The 22782-nt window shown below is 36.5% G+C and overlaps 1 protein-coding gene across 11 annotated transcripts in view; it reads right to left on the bottom strand.

Moving 5' to 3' along the window:
* Positions 1-22782, bottom strand: part of PRRC2C (proline rich coiled-coil 2C) — a 93749-nt gene that overhangs the window by 56090 nt on the left and 14877 nt on the right. For 7 of the 11 annotated variants that reach the window (XM_087437891.1, XM_014783417.2, XM_014783420.2 and 4 more), the window contains exons 2-11: positions 14466-14631; positions 13508-13685; positions 12041-12150; positions 10574-10699; positions 8404-8627; positions 5011-5093; positions 4182-4315; positions 4019-4106; positions 2186-2330; positions 283-336 (exon numbers count right to left, since the gene is read on the bottom strand). In XM_087437891.1, coding sequence (XP_087294017.1) covers positions 283-336; positions 2186-2330; positions 4019-4106; positions 4182-4315; positions 5011-5093; positions 8404-8627; positions 10574-10699; positions 12041-12150; positions 13508-13685; positions 14466-14577 — 1254 coding nt within the window. In that variant the 5' untranslated portion in view covers positions 14578-14631. The remainder of the gene's footprint in view (positions 1-282; positions 337-2185; positions 2331-4018; positions 4107-4181; positions 4316-5010; positions 5094-8403; positions 8628-10573; positions 10700-12040; positions 12151-13507; positions 13686-14465; positions 14632-22782) is intronic. The other 4 variants (XM_014783419.2, XM_014783422.2, XM_004425045.3 and 1 more) reach the window with 2 other exon arrangements.

The raw sequence follows: 22782 nt of genomic DNA, 5'->3' as shown, positions 1-22782 counted from the left end.
GATCCTGGGAACAAATAGAAGGGTTGTCCTTAGTAACAAGGACAACAGGAAGGAAGTCAGAATATGAAGGGCATTGAAATTTTATTTTCTTAGTGAAATTAGAAGCATGTTTATCAGCTGAGAATGAAGAGGGTAAAGATAAAGAGGAAGATATGCAGGAACTACAAGCTAAAGACCATAACTGTTTCCTAAAAGTTATAAATAAGATACACAGAACTTTTCCATTAAAACAAAGTCAAATAATACATACAGACCATAAAACAGCATTTGGTTAAGATGTACCTGCTGTGCAAGCAACTTTGGAGGTGGCGGCAGGTGTGAAGATGGTCCACGTTCCTATTATAAAGAAAAGGATTGTTATCAAGTAATTAGATAAAAGATATCTACTGGAAATATTTGCGAATGTACTGATTTTTTTAGTGAAACCACAAGATTGCAAAAAGTAAACCATCTTTATCTTTTTCTTTTTTATTCTTTTTTTTTTTGTGAGGAAGATTAGCCCTGAGCTAACATCTGTTGCCAATCTTCCTCTTTTTGCTGAGGAAGACTGGCCCTGGGTTAACATCTGTGCCCATCTTCCTCCCCTCTATATGTGGGACGCCTGCCAAAGCATGGCTTGATAAGTGGTGCGTTAAGTCTGCGCCCGGGATCTGAACCTGCGAACCCTGGGCCCCTGAAGCGGAGCGTGCAAACTTAACCACTATGCCACCAGGCCGGCCCCTTCTTTTCTCTTTTTTAATGAAAGTACACCACTCACTACAAGATAACTTTGCGTCCTCTAGAATTACTCTGCCATTTCAACAAGGTTAGAATCTCAAAAGAAATTTGCAAACAGTAGAATTTTAGCGATAAATTCTGGAATTCTAGCCCAAGTAATTTGGCTGCAGAGAAGTATGCCACTAATTTCAAAATTTTATTTATGTAAGCCCAATTCTTTTTCTGGATTTTTTTTTCTAATGGCAAACTAAAACTGTATTTAGCTTAAAAAAAGGAAATATCTAAAACATACCGGAACCAGATATAGTATATGGAATATTTGCTTGCTAATATATACATCAGTATCACACACCAAAAAAATCAAGACATCAAGACATTCTTTCATGAAGAAAGGAATTATCATTCCCCATTATGCCAGTATGTTAAAAATCACACAAAACACAGATTTTACAAAAAATAATACCTGAAAAATCCTTCTTTTTCAGAGTTCATGAATTTATTCTCCAACGGCCAACCAATGCCTTAAGAATAAAACCCAAACTTCCTTGTATAGCATACAAGATTTAATAACTGGTTCTTACATAGTTCTTACTCTTCTCTCATATCAAACTACTGGTGACTTCCTGAATGTGCCGTGTTTTCCCACACTTCTCTACTCTGAACATGTTCCCACTGCTTAGAATCGCTCACTTCCCTTTGTCTATTGGCTAATTCCTGCTTCAAGTACCAAGTCTTTTGCAAAATCTTTTCCACAGAATTCTCTACGAACTCACCACACGCACTCTACCATAGCACTTATCATGCTGTATTGTGACTGATGCTGTTGGTTTTCTTTTCCTTTTATGGAGACTGTTAGCTATCTACTTTTACCCCCCGGAAGGGAACGGTTCCTTCATGTTTTGTACGAATGCAACAAATACATGCTGAGTATACTATGAGTTAACTAGACTCTCTGGAAGGTAGTCCTTTTTTATTCCCACTTTGTAATGCAGCTCTTGACATCTTAGAAGTAAGATCAAGTGTATCTGTTGCCCACATATTTTTCTTCTTTAACAATGTTCTTCAAAATGGCTCAGACTTAATAGATTTATCTACTCCCTATGTGTGATTTCCCTACTCGGATAGCATACAATTTCAAATAGAAACACTGACTAGTATTTACAAAGTCATTAGGTAAACCATAAAGCACTTCAGCAATGTTAGTTTGGAAAAACAATTTACCCTTCTACTTTGATATGACTGAGCTGTTACAAGGAAAATGAAGTGAAACTTTAATTTCTACTTGATAATTTTAGCTACTGTATTGACAGTTCCTACTAATATGCAATAAAATTATGGTTTAGATCTAGAGCTACTCAAGAAAAAATATATAGTTCTCTTTTCCTAAGTCATCTTTCAACTCCATGATTGTAAGATTAATTCATCCATAATATCTCCCGTGACAAGGATCTCCTTGAGTCCAACAAACCTGATTAAATGGAGGTCCTTTCCCATAGGGACCTTTTGCTACTGATGGCTGGGCAGGTATCTGAGAAGATGATTTAGTGTTGCAAACTTCATCTGCTTCTTTTCGGTTTTCAGTGTTTTCAGAGGCTTTTGAACCTTGATCCTCACTAAAGAATCAAAATCCAGGTGAAATCAAAAAGTAAAGTGGATGGACTATACCATAAGTAAATGCATTTTCTCTATGTAAAAAAGACATTATTTTCATATGGTTTCAGAGGAAAAATCTATCAAGGAACGAGATGGTAGTGTGACCTAGTGGTGCTAATCCATTCACTCAGTAGTAAATATATACTATATTATCTACAGTGTGTCGGGGACTGGGCTTGACTAGGTTATCACTAAAAAGTATAAAGTGCAATACAGTCGTTGTCAAATATGGACACTGATTCTTCACACAACCTGGCAAAGGAATATAATCCCACCATTTTCTATCACCCCCACCCCAAAAAGTTTCATCTGAATGCAAGTGAGTAATATTACAGATAATTAATAGCTATATTCTAATTTATTCTGACTTAATGAAAAAGATAAATCAAACTACAGCATTTTTAAAAATCAAAACAAATCATAGGCATCTCACAACTATCATGAAACAGCAGTGTATTACAATGCCACGACTTAAGAACACAATACATGTGTTCTTAAGAACACAATACATGTATGCAAGCTCCTGTGTATTTTTTTTTTTTTTTTTTTTTTTTTTTGGTGAGGAGATCAGCCCTGTGCTAACATCCGCCAATCCTCCTCTTTTTTTGCTGAGGAAGACGGCCCTGGGCTAACATCCGTGCCCATCTTCCTCCACTTTATATGGGACGCCGCCACAGCATGGCTTGCCAAGCAGTGCGTCGGTGCGCGCCCGGGATCCGAACCAGCGAACCCCAGGCCGCCGCAGCGGAGCGCGCGCACTTAACCGCTTGCGCCACCGGGCCGGCCCCGCTCCTGTGTATTTTAAGAGCCTAACTTTTATGCTATATCACTCATATATTCCTGATTCTGATGCCCCTATATTCCAGAAGAAAGAAAAGAGACAAAAAGCTCCCATTTTCCGAGACCTCAATGCTGCTTGCTAAGTTTAAAAAATCAAAGACTTGAAGTAATTTTTCTCCAATTTTGTAAATATGAATCAGGTCAAGCAAGTTACAAGTTTTAAACTACTACCTTTTTTTTTTTTTGAGGAAGATCAGCCCTGAGCTAACATCTGTGCTAATCATCCTTTTTTTTTTTTTTTTTTTTGGTGAGGAAGATCGGCTCTGAGCTAACATCTATTGCCAATCTTCCTCCTTTTTTTTCCCCCCAAAGCCCCAGTAGATAGTTGTATGTCATAGTTGCGTGTCCTTCTAGTTGCTGTATGCGGGACGCGGCCTCGGCATGGCTGGAGAAGCAGTGCGTTGGTGCACACCCGGGATCCAAACGCATCCAGGATCCAAACCTGGGCCGCCAGTAGCGGAGCGCGCGCACTTAACCGCTAAGCCACAGGGCCGGCCCAAGTTACAAGTTTTAAATGGTCCATGATACTGTCTCTCAAAATATCTCCAATTAGATGGCAAGCATCTAAACATCTTCTTTTAAATATGTATTTTCTTTAGAAACATCAAACTTCAATTCCTTGATTAGCTGTACTTTAAAAATTTGGCTCATTAATCACCCTTCCACTCAGTAGAAGTATTTGTAGTAGAATGTAAGAATTCTATAAATAAGGAACAAATGCCTATTAATGAATTATCTCTGCATAAATGGCTAATGTTATATCAACAAATTCATACTATTATTTGTAAAAGACATCATAACAACTTACCTGTTATTTTCTTTAGGACTACTACTTCCTTGCTCATCATCATCACTGAAATTCAGCTGTTCTGTATAATCTACTTCCATCTGAGCACCTGTTAAATTAAGAAAAACTCAGATTGACTGTTCAAAGCATCCAAAAACTAAAAATGCTTAATTTTGCCTCTTACCTGCCCAACCTTCATCAGCTTCAGCATCTAAGTTATCAAATTTATCAAGCTCCTTCAGTTCTGATGCACTAAGAATGGAAGGGCGTTCAGGCTCAGAGGCCCATGAAGGAGGTGGGCCTCTTCCTCGAAGGCCTCTAATGAACCAGAGATTATAAAGGATACAAAGTTTTAATGATGCTAAATTAGGAAAATATTAAAAGATTAGAATTTAGTTCATTTCAATTCAATATTAGTGTTTTCTATATCATGATATAAAAAATATTCTACACCTCACATATGTACAAAGAAATTATAATATTAATACACAAATTTGCATATGTGCAAAGAAACTAATATTAATACACATATTTATGACAATACATAATATAATTCTCAAGCATGTATTTAACAGCAGACAAGGTTTTTTTTTTTTGACTGTCAAAGATTTAAAATAAAACAAACATGTTAAAGGATAATATGGCTAAAACTAATACTAATCTTAAAGAACTTTAAGAAAAATCATCATTCAGGAGGATGCTCAAGTCTTATATTAAGCAAAAAAAAGAGAAAGGGGAGTCATTAACACCATAGAAGGAAGAAGGGATAAACAATTGTCATCAATTTTTAGGGCAATGATTTTCAGTTTTCAGAATTTTAGGTCAATCAATTTAAAGTCTTAGAAGAAGGAAATATTTTTGTTCTGTCTTATAAAAGTTAGCCAATTACTTGTTAATGGCAACTGTAGTTTGAGAACAGAATAACGAATCAATCACCACAATCCACTCAACCTCCCGAAAATCTTAATGAGGCTATATATGCCTTGTAGACTTTAATCATTTAATAGTCTTACTTGTTTGTTTCAGATAAAGAAGGTGGAAATCTCATGGGACCATGCAGAGGAGGATATGCCATCCTTGGATACTGCTGAAACATCTGAATGAAGGAAACAAAGATTGATAAATTTAGCAACCCAGTTATTTAAAAAAAAAAAAAAAAGATCATCCTGACTAAGCCTGAAATTATAGTTTATAGAAAGAATGATTAGGGCCGGCCCCGTGGCTTAGCGGTTAAGTGCTTGTGCTCCGCGGCTGGCGGCCCGGGTTTGGATCCCAGGCGCACACCAACGCACTGCTTCTCCAGCCATGCTGAGGCCGAGTCCCACACACAGCAACTAGAAAGATGTGCAACTATGACATACAACTATCTACTGGGGTTTGGGGGGAAAAAATAAATAAATAAAATTAAAAAAAAAATGATTAAAATAAACATTACTATGAATAATTAATTTTATCCACTGGTATAGATCATCATTCATCCTCAATAATAAGCCTTTTGCAAGACTACTGCTTCCACCAAGTCTTTACAAATAGAGGTAATACTAGGGCACATCATATAAAGAACTTCTGTTATCCCATTAACAAAATCACATAAAAATGATTGTGTATTGACATGAAAAACCAAAAAAGACCACATGCATGCACCCCAGAAAACTGCAAAGCCTTAACCAAGTTTGAATACTTGAAAGGAAATAATGTGAGACCTCATCCTAACACAGGGATAGGTTAACTGAAGGCAGATTTGTTGGTCAAGAGGAACTCAGTTCAGATAACGCAAAAGATAGTCCATAACCCAAGGGAGTCAGGGAGGAGGTTAGAGCTACTTGGAGATTTTCTATGGGTAGGGCATAGGTGGATTCTGAGTCAAGTTACTACACAGATAGTAATTATAAACTGAGGCCCAAAGATGATGCTTTCTATGGGAACTTGGCTTTGAGAAGCTAAGTTCAGGAGAAATTATAAGATAGATTATGAGGACAAATAATAACACCAAGGGATCATCCTATGACTTGGGAGGGAAGAAATACCAAGGAGCACTTGGTTATTTACTACTTGCTTATACCCAGGTGAAATTATGTTAAAAAACAGAAAGAAAGAAATTATATTAGCTTAAATATATAATTTATATCCTGAAATAGATCAGTTTTTCTATAAAAAAATAACTGTTAGATGAAGAAATCATTTTATACTTAAAGAAAGGCTATGTTTATACGATCATGTGATCTAAAGAAATTTCTAAGTAGGATCAGAGCAAAGTTAATTCAGTTAAGCAGTAGCTGAAACTCAACTGGGGAAGCTTTTTGTTTGGGGAATTCTCTAGAGAATTTTCGGTTGCATCACACTTCTATACTGAAGCTAGCAAATACACTATTGGAAGCAAATGTTCATAGGTGAAGTTGCATTAGATCCTTCTGATTATTCAGGTATAGAGATTAACTATGTGTGGCATCAGATGTTTAAAATTTAGGAATTTGTCACAAAATTAATTGTAGAAACAATCTTTAAATTTCTACAATCTTTAAATTCTCAATATACAGTAGAGGTTTTTAAAACATTTGTTTTTGTTGATCAGTGTAACACTTTATTCAAATAAAATCATTGATGCAACTGTGAACAAAGCCCACTTGGTCTCCCCTCTTACCTTCCCTTAGCCTGGCCCACCTCTACACGTGGAATTTCAGAGATCTTTGAAAGCACAACTTGAAAATTATTAGGAGACAAGTAGTCAGGTATAAGTCATTTATTGAGGCCAGGTTAGCAAATAAGACTGGTTTTTATCATATTCCTCAATTTTTTTGGAAAATATTTAACAAGTAATTATATTTAATCATTTATTTTCCTTCTTTACCCTAGAACAGTTAAATAACAATAAAGAAAAAATAGAAAATATGGAAAAAAAGAAAATTTACACTTTGAATACTTAGGAGATAAATCATAAGAAAAATGAATATAAGAACTAGATTCTTCTTCCCTTTGAGGTTAATGATATCTTGAAAAATGTAAATTTATTTACTTAGGCACATGTAACTTGCCATATAATTTCAAAGTAGGCTGACAGCAAACAAATGAATAAGGGCCCCAAATCTAACTACTAACTTATAGGAAATACAGGGGTCAGAAGTATATACTCAATGAAACTACAAAGATGGAATCGGCAAAATCCAGACTATGAGAAACTCTACAGGATGACAAACAAATTTTAACAGATAAACTCCAAAGAAAATAAAGTAGAAGGAAAGAGGTCCCAAGTGGAAAAGAAGATTCCTAAGAGAAATATCAACCAATCTCAAGGAATAGACATTATCTGGATCCTAATTATGAGCTAATCAGGGAAACTAGAATACTGACGATATTTTAAAAAGAATTGTCTTTTTAGGTGTGATAATGGCATTGTGGATTTTTCCCCTCGTCTTTGTCTTTTAAAATACAACCTAAAATAAATATGGATGAAATGATTTACCTAGGATTTGCTTTAGTAATCCAATGTGGTAGGAAATAGGTGAAACAAGATTGAACACAAATTAACAACTGTTGAAGATGGATGGCAGATATGGGAGGAGGGAGGTTCATTATACTATTATTTTTATTTTTGCATATGTTTAATATATTCCATAATGCAAAGTTAAAAAAAAATTAGAAGTATACTAATAAAAACTTTAGAATTAAAAGCAGGTAGCAGGGGCTGGCCCGGTGGCGCAAGTGGTTAAGTGCGCACGCTCCGCTGCGGCGGCCCGGGGTTCGCCGGTTTGGATTCCAGGTGCGCACCGACGCACCACTTGGCAAGCCATGCTGTGGGAGCCTCCCATATAAAGTGGAGGAAGATGGGCATGGATGTTAGCCCAGGGCCAGTCTTCCTCAGCAAAAAAAGAGGAGGATTGGCAGATGTTAGCACAGGGCTGATCTTACACACACACACACATGCAGGGAGTGACCTTTTCTGTGCCATGAACAAACCCCTTTGGCAGTCTAGTAAATCCTATGGACCTCTTTTCATAGAAATGTTTTTAAATGCATAATCTAAAATATAGAGGTATTACAAAGGAAAACAATTATACTGAAATTGTTACCACAATATTAAAAAAGCAAATTTGTGATATGGTAATGTATGTGCTTCTTTATTAGGTCATTAAATAACAAGTGGGTCTACCCATGGGTCTAATAACTATTTTGAGGTATGCTGAGTATAAACAATATTTTGCAGTATCTAAAACAATGCAATATAATATGAAAATACCTATGATCCCTACTAATGATAAAAACACAGGTACTGCTGATTTGTTCATTATCAAAAAAAATGCAATTCCCAGTTAACGAAAATAAAGACCTAAACTTCTTCCCATTCTAATTCTCTCCTTGGAACCCAGATCAAAAACCTCTTATTTACTTGCTTATTTAACAAAACTCACATAAGGAGGCATCATAGCTCTGTATTGTGAAGCAAGGGCAGGCTGCTGTCCATTCAGCTTAGCTTGTGGAGGGCCACAAGCTATCCTCTTTTCCACCACTTTGAGGATATCGTTTTGCTCTGATGTTCCAGCAGTGCTTTCATCCTGGCCAGGGTGTTTTTCATCTTGGTCAGATGTTAAAGGTGAGCCAGCAGACTTACCACCATCTCTCCAGCAAGCAACATCTAGTGTGGGGCGAGAAGAAAGGATTAAGAAAAAAACCTGAAAATGGGACACAATGAAACCAAAGCACATTTCAAGAAAATTTAAGCAACAAGTAAGCACAGCGAAGGAGCAGTGAAAGTCTAACAGGTAGGCCCTACTAATGCTTCCAACATGTTTAGGTAGTCAGGATTAGTGGCTTCTAAACCAGAGAGGATGTACCTCAGAGGGTGCCACCAAAAGCAAATACTGGGGTTGGGGAAGAAAGTATTAGAACTTCTCTATTAAGCTTTACCAATATTAGGTATAGAGATTAAAATCACTGTTATACCTGAGGTGTCGTGAGGGAAGGTGGCGGTGGGGGGAGTTCTACAACCCAGAGGGGTTGACAGTGATGCTCTGATTCACTTGTTCTCAGTCTACTATTGCTAGTTACATGTGCCCAAGTGAGCAGATTTAGTGAATATACTATCTGGATCAACTACACTTAACCAAATAAAACAGGCAAATGGTCTTAACAAGGAAACCTTGTTTGGAAGGTGGCCTCCAGGATGGCCCAAATGGTCTCTATCTCCTGGTATTCACACCCTGTGTAGTCCCCTCTCACAGTGTACGAGGATTGGTCTGTGTAACCTGCAGAATAAGGCAGAAGGGATGGCATGTCTCTTCTGAGACTAGGTTATAAAGAACTGTGGGCTTCCACGTTTAGTGGGAGATATCTGTCTGTCTCTCCTTACTTTTTTGGGGAAGCCATGTTGTGAGCAGCCCACATACGAAAGAGCCACCATGAGTGAGCTTGGAACAGTAGCCCCAGTCACGTCAGCATCAAATGACAACTTCACTGCAACTTCATTTTGAGTTTCTGAGCCAGAACCCCCAGCTAAGTGGCTCCCAGATTCTTGACCCTCAGATACTGTGTGAAATCCTAAGTCAAGTTCAGTTTGTCGTTTTAAGTTGCCAAATTTGTTATGCAGCGATAACTGGTTAAAATCAAATGAACAAGAAAACAGAGCTGACACATTTATTCCTAATACAAACTCATCAACCACATTATGGCAATTAAAAAATAAGAATAAAAACAGATGATTTACCCAGACTTGACAAGAAATGAGCCAAAGGATATATGAAATGTCTTAGGTTATCAGAAACATGGATTTGTAACCATTACTATAAAGAGGAACCTCCCCGTGTATACAGGGTCCTTTGAGGTATTTGGTAATAACAATATGAAGCTAATACAATTACTAAGACATTTAAAAACTTTTCAAAGATTTTATATTTCTATTTTTAGTTTTTGCTTTATAATGTACATAATACAAGTATCTCTCACTATCCAAATTGATTTGGTTCCTCAGTTTAAGTTCAGAAAGCAAGAGATCCCTGATATTAACAGAGTAGCAAATAAATGGATGTAATTTATAATTGTTTTTTTTTTGTATTATTATTATTTTTTTAATTTTTATTTATTTATTTTTTCCCCCAAAGCCCCAGTAGATAGTTGTATGTCATAGCTGCACATGCTTCTAGCTGCCGTACGCGGGTCGCGGCCTCAGCATGGCCGGAGAAGCCGGTGCGCGCACCCAACCACTAAGCCACAGGGCCGGCCCTGGATGTAATTTATAAACAAATATTTGCATATTGGAGACGTTTGCTCAAAAAATTTTACTCTTGTAAAAATGACCATATATTAATGTGCAAATAAGTCACCTAGGCATCTTGTTAAAATGCAGATTTTTTATTTAGTAGGTTGGGAGTAAGGCCCAAGACATATACTTTCAATGAGTTCTCAAGTTATACTGATGCGTTCATAGAAAAACCACACCTGAGTGGCAAGCAACTATAGTTGCTGTCTGCCTTTTCAAACTAGGCAAGTCGTACATACAACAGCAGCAGGTAGGCGGTTATATCACAGGATAAAACACAAACATAATCTCATTCTGTAGTTTTATTAAATACAAAGTACTCTTACTTGGTGGACGTAAACTGGGCCCAGGTCCATAGCTGTCATCAGTTGCTTCTTTTTCTTTTTTCTCCTGATCCCCAGCTGCCTGCAGGCTGGGAAATTCTTGCTGAAAATGACTATTCACCTGGATCCCTATAGATTTTTTAAAAAAAACATTAAATGTAACTTTTATACTGAAGATAATTCAAAAACCCTCCCAGGATAGAGCTCTCTGCCTTCTTCTGTTAAATTATTCCACATTTCAATGATGACTATTCATATCCATAAAATTTTAAATTTATCTAGAATTAGAATCCCTTGGAAAGTTAATGAACAGCCACGAGGAGATAAAATCCTAAGAAAGGAATCTGCCAGACACTGTTCCAGAGGATTCATTAAAGATGATGAGGCAAGTGAGGAGAGTTTCACTTCAGTTTCTCTTTTATTATGACTCCCTATATTTTCAATACAAGTGAAATTCCTCTGCTAATAACTCTAAGGACCAGTTTGAACGGTATTGCTGAAATAGAATTTATGAATAAACACTGCAAGTATCACTGTGAGGTTAAAATGCCTTCATTTAATTTACTGCTGAAACACTGACTGCACTTCACTATTCACCCATGCACCCATCTACCGACCTACCTGCCTGCCTATTTATTTTTATACTTCTATAAATTAAAAGAGCCGATTTTATTAGCTTGAGGGCCTAGATGGGTTTTTCCATACCATGTTTTATAGACATTTCCTGTCTTGCAAGTGGAAAAATCAAATTTCGCTGGGGAATCCATCATTCCTTGGGGGAAGGGAAATATTACAGCTTCTGTGCTTTATGGCTACTCTGTCACTCTTCTCCACATGGAAATTGTGGGCAGCATGTTTGAAACAGAGGAGGCTGAGGGGCAAAGATGGAGATGAATATGGTTTCTAGCAATCAACCTGCCTGATGCATCCCCATGGGTAAAAGCGTATTTTTATGTCTCAAAGAGCTGAAAGTATAAGGTTTCGTCTGGTCATGTAGGGTAAAAGATAAAATAATGTGGGGCAGAGGGTATCTTAAAGACTCCTTCTTTAATCCCTATCATTGGCTCATACATGGCTCTTGACACTGAAACTTAACCAGCCCAAGAGATTGAAAAAAAGACCCATTTTTAGTGCCTGAGTACAGTCATATTCTACATAACAACGTCTCGGTCAACAACAGACCACATATACCACAGTGCTCCCATAAGATTAGTACCATACAGCCTAAGTGTGTAGTAGGCTATACCATCTAGGTTTGTCAAAGTACACTCTGTGATGTTCACACGAGGATGAAATTACCTAATAGCACATTTCTCAGAACATATCCCAGTTGTTAAGCAATGTATGACTGTATGTCCTTTGACAATGTTCTCTGCCCCTGCCAAACCACAATAATCTACTCCTTATCTCCTACGTGGCTGTTCAGTAACTATCAAGCCTAACCAGTTACCCCAGCTGATGTCCACTTACCATCTCCTTGCCCACCTTGCTTGTTACTGGCCCATGATTTGGGAGCAGGTGCCACTTCTGGGGGAGCTGCAACCCCAGGTTTTGGCTGTGCTGGTGGAACTTCTGGTATTCTTAAAAAAAATACGAATCCATTATTTCAGATATTATATGTTTAAATAAAATAAAATAAATATTGTATTTAACATAAGTTTGTATACAAATTATTTTGGTGACACATTTACTCACAGATGCACTCCCCACAAATATTTTCCCTCTGTAACATTTCTTTGAATGAAGTACAGCTGTTTTCACCCCCTTTCATTTCTACCTTCAAATAACCCAAGGAGAAGACAGCTTTGCTTGTTTTTCACTTTGTAAAAAAAAGAAACACTCATTATTGAACATAGCTACCAAAAATCTGTTTTGAGGAAGTGAACATTTATAATTAGAAATAACATTATAGGCATATATACAGTCTGGACGGGTGGAATTAGCCGGAGGCTAAGGCTAAGCAAACTCTCCATTTGGCAGTCAACAGGTTCACCATTGTACTTATTACTATTATTCAAAGAGGTAACAGCAACCTGCCTGATGCATCCCCATGAGTTAAAGCTGTTTTAAAAGGGTCTACAGTTTTATTCAATCCTTGCAAGGAGATAATACTTAAAAATGAAAAAGGCAGTTAAGAGACTCAAGAAATGCAATATATTTCTGGTACACTCAGACAGGTAACTGGTTTGCTACTACAAAACAATTCTACAACTAAGAAGCAGTGAACAATAAGTCTTCGACAAGCTTTACTCAAGTAGTGAAATTTACTATATAAAGCTCCCCAAAGAGGAGTATAAAAATTTGATGATAGATATAGGCAAAAAGCATCAAGTATCCAAGTGCTCGTCTTATTTTTAAAAATTATCATTACTTAATTTGGTCATTCAATGAGCCCTGCATAATCCTTGACACACAGAGTACTAAATATTTCTTGAATGAATGATGATTAATAATCAATTATAATGAATAATTGATTAATGATGATTAATCAATTCTATCTCAGCTTTCTTGCTAATTCTTTATTCATTCTTGAACACCTATGATGTGCATTAGGCATAGTTTCAGTGAACCAGGCAGATAGAAATTCTTAGCATCATGCAAATTATTTAACGGAATCAACTCTTAATCATATTAGAAAGAGAATGCCTGATTTGGTGGGGGTGGGAGAGGAGGGAGCCTGACACAATATATAAGAAAAGTTGTCATTAGCAATTCTGTCATCTGTTCTACCTTGACATACAGAAATACTGCCACTAAACCCATTCATAGGGAAAATTAATCAAAAATTGACTGTATAAGACTTTAAAGGCATAAGACTTTAAAGGCATGAGATATGTAATACATGCAGCACAACATCTAGCACATAGAAGGAACTCCAACATATGTTCCCTAGAAAGAAAGGGGAATGGTTTCATTCTTTGGTAGACTTTGACTCACTTTTCTTCTTCATGCTGCTCTTGTTTTGATGCCCATCCTGTGCCATCTTTAGGTACAATGTTCACATTAGGATCATTGCCTTTGTTTTCCGCTTTGAGACTTGGGAGGTTAGCAGGTGGAGGCATACGCCGTGAAATACCAACTTTTCCAAGACTCTGTAATCCATGTCGAGCTGCAACTAAAGATCAATAACATCAATTTTCTTAGAACATCTATTTTATTCTTAAAATAATATAGAAAGACAACAGAAATTAATGGAATCTTGAACTATTATATCTTAATATTTTAAGAATTTTTAAACTAAGCCACACATCTGCAACATAACCCATTGTAAAAATATTAAAACAAGCTATCAAGACACTAAATAGGTGCTTTGAAAATTCTAACAATGCAATCCTATACACAATGAAAACAATAACAATGCTGGTTTTGTAATTTTTTCAGGGAATCTATTTAAAATTCAAAACTTAGTATGTTAGAGAGTAAATATGCTGACTTTATGTTCATAATGAACAGTGCTAATGTATCATACATTGTCTAGTTTTCACTTTTCACTATAAACACTGGGTTCAAGGCATCAAAAAACAAAACAAAACAAATCACCACAGGACTCTATGCCGTAACTAAAAGTGGTAGTCAATACCCACTAATATATAGCTCTATGCCTATCTATCTCATTGACCAAGTTTCCCCTTTGGAACCACACAATTCTACTTATTTTCTGTTGACAAAGGAAAGAATAAACATATTTTAAAACATATTTATTAACTTGCAATCATAAGATATTTAATCTATATCCCCTGAAAAATATGCATATATAAAAAGCCCAGTGTAAACAGAGCTGCATTAACATGGGTTTGTTCCAGCTCCTAACAGCAACAGCTCCAGTATACCACTTACAGTAAAACAAAACAAAACAAAACCATAAAAAATATAAATACCACTTGCTTTTACTCACCTGTAGTTTTTTGAGTTTCTAATGATTTACCCTTGTAAGTATTAAATAAACTGAGTGTTGCATACTTTTTCCCATCCTTTGCTTTTGTGCTCTGGCCTGACTTCTCCGACATTTCGGTGGAAACTCATCGAGTCCAAAACCTCCTGCCACACCCCTTAAAACCAGTCTTTAAAATGCACATAAGAAAGAAAATTAAGAAGGAAAATTTTAGAATTTATTAGCTTGCTAAAAACTCTTAGTAAATTCAAATGTTCACAGAAATTTTGAAAAATAAAAACGTTGAGAAATAAAATCAATCTTCAAAAACTCATATCAGTAATTTCATAGACCCATTTAATACTGTCAAATTCCAACTAACACGCACAAAATTAATCAAAATAAACCGCCATGCACTCGGTGAATGTATTAGTTATTTACAGCTTGTAATCACTTAAGAATAAGGGTTTTAATCCACACTGAGATGAACAGTTCTGAATAGATGAATAGAAATATAGTCAATCTATGGAGCCTGTCTTTCTATTTAATAAACAAATACTATTCAATTTAATAGGCTTGAAATGACTGGCATCATCAGCTTACACACTTAGAATCCAAATATGATAGGAGGATAACACCATTCCCCTATAAATTTCATGCCTGTGTCTTTAGGCAGTATGTGTCTAACAAAGCTCTATTAATTTCACAATTTAGAACAGAACATTCTATTTTCTCTACAATCTGCAAATGGTAAAACATTTTCTGATAAACCCAAGGTACATAAAAACAATATTCTATTTCACGGTTATGGATTAAGTGTTCAAAAAATGGTGTGCACTTGTGAAAACAAGTCTCTGTATATATGAGAAGTTAGAAGTAAATAGCATTTTAATGAACATTCACAAAGAGAATTTTCATCTTTGGAGCTAATGTACTGTAATCTTGGAGGTACAACCTAACTAAAAACTAGTCTATTAATAAACAGAGAAAAAGACACAAATTAGCTCTCACACTATTTCCCTTCAATTTAATGAGGTGTACACCCATATCAACCTTAGGGCTTTTTTTCTTTGCACGGTTAGCGTGGCTGCATGTACAGCAGAAGGTGGCAAATTCTACCAAGAACTATTACTAGCTAAAAGCATTGAGAACTGAAGTAAGAGAGCTAAAGACAGTATAGAATAGGTAGGTATATCATACAAAAAGCATTCAAAGTCAAGGAATGCCTGTGTAGACCCTATCATTATAAAAGTCATTTTATCTACTGGTTTTACATTTGTAAATTGCAGAATCAGCATCACATGCAGAGATGTGGTTTTACAGGCATATCAACTGCTACATTCAATATTTATGTAGTTTCATAAAATTTATCAAGAATTTTCACATTTACTATCTCATTTCAGCCTAATAACCTTATGATATAGTTAGTATATCCATAGTCAGTCCATTACACCATGCTGCCTTCTCCCTATGTAACTGCAGATAACCACTTAGCTCTCCGAGTATACATTTACAATAAACCATTTTTCCTTGAGATAAACTGGGAAATGAATTCACCTGCAACCAAAAGATCTACACTAATATACAGACAGCTTGCTATCATATGTGGAAGAACGTATTTAATTAAATTTACCCCAAGGGTGCTAATAATGATGACAGTGTAAAGAGAGCTGTACTCCCAGAATCTATCCTGTTGACATATTTTCACCAATAACATGAACAAAGATATAGGAAGAACATTCATCTACAGTGACAAAAGAGGACAGTGCATATTCACTAGATGACAATATTAAGATTCAAGGAGATCTTTCTTCAGGTGAAAAAAAGTAACTGATGTATCAAGAAAAACAATCGACTTGTTCTTTCACCCTCATTGGATGGCAACTGAACACCTAAGAATCCTCAAACCTCTCAACACCACAACTACTCATGCAACACTGCTCACATGCCTACATCATAGAGAAAGCAACATCTTAAGAAACTCCTGAAAATTCCCAGGGACAAACTTACAAGCACACCTGCATCTACATTCATCTGCCCCAAGGGTTTCCCTTCCTCCACCTATTGTTACAGTGGTTCTCAGCACCATCTAGAAACTTGTTAAAAATGCCAATTCTCAGGCCCCAACCCAGACTTACTAAATCAAACTGAGGATGGGGCCTAGCACTCTGTGTTTTAGCAAGTCCTCCAGGTGATTCTGAGACATACAAAAGTTTAGAGCAGTGGTTCTTAATCCTTGCTGCATATTAAAATCACCTGAGGATTTAAAATACACCAGTGTCTGGGGGGTTGGGGTAGGGCCTGGGCATCAATCCTTATTTTGAAAAAAAAAAAAAAAAAAAAAGCTTCTCAGGTGATTCTAATATGCAAACAGTTTTCAGAATCACCACAATAAAGGGAATGTGTCTTTCCTCCCATTCCATCTAAGGCCAAGCCTTTCTCCTGTGCTACCCATCCTGTCCTCACTTCCTTTCTCATTCTAAATTCTTCTCTGTAGGGAATTTCAGCCACTCTTAGGGTTTTAACTACCAACTGATCATCCCAAATCTACATCTCCAGCCTAGAACTCTGTTTTCCTGAAGAATATATCCCACTGCCTATTTACATTTCTTCTTTATTTTGAATAAAGTTTCATCTTCACTTGGAACACAGGCATCTATTTCATATTAAGGGTTTCAGAAACAAGCTTAACAAATATTGTGCACAGCATAAGAAAATGGCACTCAAAAAATACTAAGTTGACAGGGCCGGCCCCGTGGCGTAGTAGTTAAGTGCGCACGCTCTGCTGCTGGCGGCCCGGGGTTCGGATCCCGGGCGCGCACCGAGGCACCGCTTGTCAGGCCATGCTGTGGCAACATCCCATATCAAGTGGAGGAAGACAGGCACAGATGTTGGTCCAGGGCCAGTCTTCCTCAGCAAAAGGAGGAGGATTGGCATGGATGTTAGCTCAGAGCTGATCTTCCTCACAAAATAAATAAATAAAAAAATAAATAAATACTAAGTTGAGAATCAACAGAGAAAATATCTGAACATGTGACAAAATGTGAATGTTATATAAGAACTCAACAAAATGAAGAAAAAAACTTGAAGAAACCCAAAAATTGATGCTATGAACAGACAATTCCCTAGACAAATACCAGTAAGCAAATGTATTAAAAAGTTCAATTTCATAAGTAAACAAAAATTAAAATAACAAGATAGGCAGTTCAGCTTGTCCATATGCTTACACAAGGAAAACAATGTAACATTACACAATTTAACCACAGGGTGACAGAATATCTAATTCAACTCTAGCCATCACAAAACATTAGAGCTTGGAAAGAATCATAAAATGAACCTTAATTTTCCTACTTTTAAAAGCAAAACAAAAACAAAAAGTTTCCCACATATTATAAGGAATTTCCAAACACACACACAAAACCAAACAATCGACCCTAGAAGCCACAAAACCCAGGTTCTACATAAGGTCAAACAAAAGTTCCTGTAAATATATTATAAAATTCATGTTCCAGTAGGTCTTTTTAAGGTTCAAAATTCTGTAAAAAGTTTCTTCTTCTACTATTAATAAACTACTGTCTATAATATGCCCTTCCGTACAGGCTCTTTTCCCAAACAAGAAGTAAACAAAATACATATTGGGTGTAATCTGAGGTGAGAAAGATGGACAAAGAATCAGCTTCTCAGGCCACTAGAAAAGAGAATAAATTTATGCTTTCATATGCTTATGAGTCTCTCTTGTTATGTTTTATAGTACCTACTACACCAAAAAATGTAAATCATAAATACACATAACTAAAGTTAGTATAAATGAAATCAGAAGATAATTCAATCAAAAGATAAGGGTGGGGCCAGCCCCGTGGCTTAGCGGTTCCGCTACTGGCAGGTGGGGTTCAGATCCCAAGCGCGCACTGACAAACCGCTTACCCAGCCATGCTGAGACGGCATCCCACATATAGTAACTAGAAGGATGTGCAACTATGACACACAACTATCTACTGGGGCTTTGGGGAGAAAAAGGGAAAAAAAGGAAGAGGATTGGCAACAGATGTTAGCTTAGGGCCGGTCTTCCTCAGCAAAAAGAGGACGGGGGCAGGCCCAGTGGCGCAAGTGGTTAAGTGCGCATGCTCTGCTGCAGCGGCCCAGGGTTCGCTGGTTCGGATCCCAGGCACGCACCGACACACTGCTTGGCAAGCCATGCTGTGGTGGCGTCCCATATAAAGTAGAGGAAGATGGGCATGGATGTTAGCCCAGGGCCTGTCTTCCTCAGCGAAAAAAAAAAAAAGAGGAAGATTGGCAGATGTTAGCACAGGGCTGATCTCCTCACACACACAAAAAAAGATCAAGGCAAACTATCACTTAATGCACTTACTGCTATAAAAGAATATACATTTCTAAAGACAAAGAATTTGTAACCATAAACAATGGATAAATTGGAAAGGCCAATTCCACTATAATGGTTTGCAAGTTAAATGTGGGCCCTCTTAGTTTAAAGCCAAAGTTTAATTTAGCCTACTTATTTTTGATGTCTTGCTTCTGAAAGGCTTGGGAGACACCTGAAATTCTCAACTGGTTGAAACTTCACTCAACATATAAGTGGGAGAAAAGCTAGTGATTTGTTCAAAAATTAAGATTAGTTTTAGGACAAAGTATCAAAAGAATCCAACCAATCCAGAATACGTACCATCAAGACTTAGCTTCACTTTGTATAATTTATTTAAAAATATTTTGAAAAATATAATTCCTCTTTGGATGCCTAAAATGAATCAAACAATTAAGGCTCCATAAGAATTTCTAAGAAAGTAATGATCAAGACTAATAGGCTTACATTTTCAGCCAAGATGAAGTACCAGGGACCAGACTTACCTTCCCTACTGAACCAACTCAATTCAAAAACTGAATACATATATATATATGGTCTGGTGCCTGTAGGGGTGTGTGTGTGTGTGTGTGTGTATTTTTTACTTATATATAAATAAAACAAGAGCTTAAGACATTGAACATCAGGCAAGGAAGAAAGTTGTTCCCTAACAGACAGGAAACAAATGAAGTGATCCCATGGTTTCCTGAACTTACTGCCTGGAGAGTTCCCAGGTCATGGTACTGAGAAAGGAACTCACGTGGAGGCTCGTAGACTCCCTAAATTGAAAAAATGAAGCTGAGAGTTCAGGGTGACCAAGGTAGCTAGGATATAATATTGGAAAGAAGAGAGCTATACAGAGAGAAAATGCTACAGATCTGCAGAGTATCCCCCTTGAGTATTCAGCAGAGTACCAATCTGTGTGTGTGTGTGAGGAAACTACCGAAAGCCAGGAAGGAACCATCTGAAACAGAGAGGAACAGCACCAGATGCTCACAAAGGGCTGGGAATAGTGTCTGTTCTCATCAGCTAGACTTTTCAAACCTCATAATTCACCAGGCATTGGTTAGAGTATTCAGCAATGCCTTGTCTCAGTAGTGGTAGGAAAAAAAAAACAAGTTCCAACTCCTCTGGTTTTGCCTAACAAATCTTAAAGCAACATTCAAAAGGATCCAACTTTTCCCCAGTAACTGAGTCCCAAATAAATAAAGAATATTTATAAAAATTGAAAAAATATCTAGCACCCAAGAAGGTAAAATCCACTTTGTGGCATCTAATTAAAAATTATCATGCAAGCAAAGAAGCAGAAAAATATGAACCATATTAAAGAGAAGAATCAATCAACTGAAACCAACCTAGATGACCCTAGTTGAATTAACGGACAAGGATGTTACAACAGTTAGGATGTTACAACAGTTATTTTATTGTAATAGCATTCTATATGTTTAACAAGAAGACTGAATACAAATAGAGACATGAAAGATATTAAAAAATCAAAACTTATAGGAATAAAAAACACATCAGATGGGATTAGCAGCATTTTAGACGTTGAATGAAAGAATAGTGATTTTGAAGTCATTAATAGATGAAAGACAGTGAGAAAAAAGAACTTAAAGTAAGCCTTGAGACAACTTCAAGCAACTTAATCCCTGTATAATAAGAGTGGCCTAAGGAAATCAGCAGCCCTGATAAGGAATAATAAAGAACAATGTAATAACAGAGCTAATTTGAAGCAGGAAAAAAAAAAAGGCAGAACACAATAAACAAGGAATCAAAAAATAGTGTTTCTCTTCCTGGAGTTGGTAAAAAAGCAGTTTAAGATTCTTGTAACTATAAAATTAACAAACAGACAGAACTAAGAAATGTGGAAGAGAATCACTTGGAAATGAAAAACAAACCTATCTTGGATAAAGTAGGAACTCAAAATCAAAAGTGCAAACCTAACACAGAAACAACTCATATCAAAAACATGTAGTATACAATCATATAATTCAGAGGAGTGCTCTTAAGTATTTTCATTACCAGACAAAACAATAAGTTAAAAAGTTACCCAAAAAAAGCAGGAAGGCAAAATCAAATTAAAATAAAAAACAGAGCAATAAAAACTGATAAACTCAAGAGCTAGATCTTTTGGAAAAAAAATGTTAGCTGAATCACTCTAATTTTAAGTTAAAACTAAGAATAAGATGATATAAAAGACACACACATGAGGAGAAGGCTTGAGAAATAAGGGTTTTCTAGGAAAACAGAAATTATCAAATTCGGCTCAAAATAAACCAGCAAAAACAACAGAAAAAAAATAAAACCTGTCCAAAAGCTGCCCACCTGCAAAAAGTGTCGGGCCCAGGCAGTTTCACAGGGGAATTCTGGCGTCCTTTAACAGAGACAATTCCCATGCTATTGACGACGAACTAAAAGGTAGTGCTTGGCAAACTAAAGCCTATGACCAAATCTGGCCTGGGAGCTAAGAATGATTTAGAATTCAGCAGTATAACTTTAACCAAGTCTAAGAATCTATCCTAAAGAAATACTAACATGTGTGCAAAATACACATACAAGGATATTCACTGCAATATGGTATGCGATAAAATTTATTTATAACATGTCATTTAATACTGACTGACATGAGTGATCCATGTTCTGAAACATATTTATTGAACACCTACTATGTATACTCTTTTGTGGACTAGACAGAGATACAAGAAGTTGCTCTGATAGGTCTTACTTTTCAGTGTGGTGATTCAAAAAATAAGTAAATAAGATCATTTCAGATGGTGACAAATGCTATGAATAAAACCAAACATGCCAATATGAGAAAGTAAGAAAGGGTGAAACTACTTGAGATTAGTTGATCACTAAAGGCCTCTCTGAGCAAAAGCCTTCTGATTTGGGTCTAATGGGGAATGAGCCAGCTTCCAGGCTGAAGAAAAAGCAAATGCAAAGGCCCCAAGGCCCTGATAGGCTAGTCATGCTCAAAAACATAAAAGCTGGTGAAGTAGAAGCTATAAGAAAGGGAGAGTTGAAAGAGAAAGAGAAGGTTGGTTGAGATAGGCCTATAGGATTTTAAAGTTTATCTTTGAAGCAATGGGAAACCATTGGATTCTGAGCAGAGGCACGCCTTTTGTTTTAAAAATATCACTCTGGCTACAATGTGGAGCATGGATTGTAGGGGGCCAAGGTGGAACGCAGAGCCATCACAGACTGCAACAGCCTAGGCGCAAGATGATGTGGCTGTCGCTGAAAAAGATTAGATACAGGAGGCTAGGAAAGGCAGGACTCAAGGACAATCTGAGTCTCGAGTTTGAAAAGGTGGGCATTAAGTGAGGTGAGGAAGACCAGATTTAGGGAAGACGGGGGAAAAGAGGAATGGAGAGTTCTGTTTTAGCCATGTTTAGTTTGAGATATTTATAAAGACAACCAGAGATTTGTACAGAAAAATGCTCAAGATATAAAGTAAAAAAGTATAGTACAACATGATTTTTTAAAACAAATATACACTAAATACAAAAACTATAATATAATACACGTCAAGTATGAAAAAGTCTACAAAATCATACCACAAATTATCAGCAGTAGATACCGCTGATCATAAGTGACTTTGACTTTGTTATACATACTGCAAGATCTAAATCTAAAAAATAAGTGTAACAGAAAATTAGGAAAAAATAACAAATGTTTTAAGGAACCATGACCTGAAATGAAAAGATTAGTTTCAAGACCAGAAAATGAAAAAACATGTATGATATATGGTTAAGTAAAAAGAAAAGAATTTAAAAATCTATCCTCACTGGCATTACAAATATCTAAAATATTTAAGAATATTAACAAAGACTACAGGTAAAAAACAAAAAGTAGTTGATGAAATGTGGGTTCATCTGACTTCTCCTTATCTGCCTTGTGGTTTATGCAACAAATATAAATGAGAAAAAAGTAATCTACAAACACTTGCACATAACTACCCTGCTAAGTGAACATTCATTGAGC

The sequence above is a fragment of the Ceratotherium simum genome, chromosome 2, assembly GCF_057802395.1.
Source record: "Ceratotherium simum simum isolate JZ-2026a chromosome 2, ASM5780239v1, whole genome shotgun sequence".
Classification (NCBI taxonomy): Eukaryota; Metazoa; Chordata; class Mammalia; order Perissodactyla; family Rhinocerotidae; genus Ceratotherium; species Ceratotherium simum.
The sequence above is the reverse complement of the archived record's forward strand: the minus strand, read 5'-3'. Positions and strand labels throughout refer to the sequence as shown.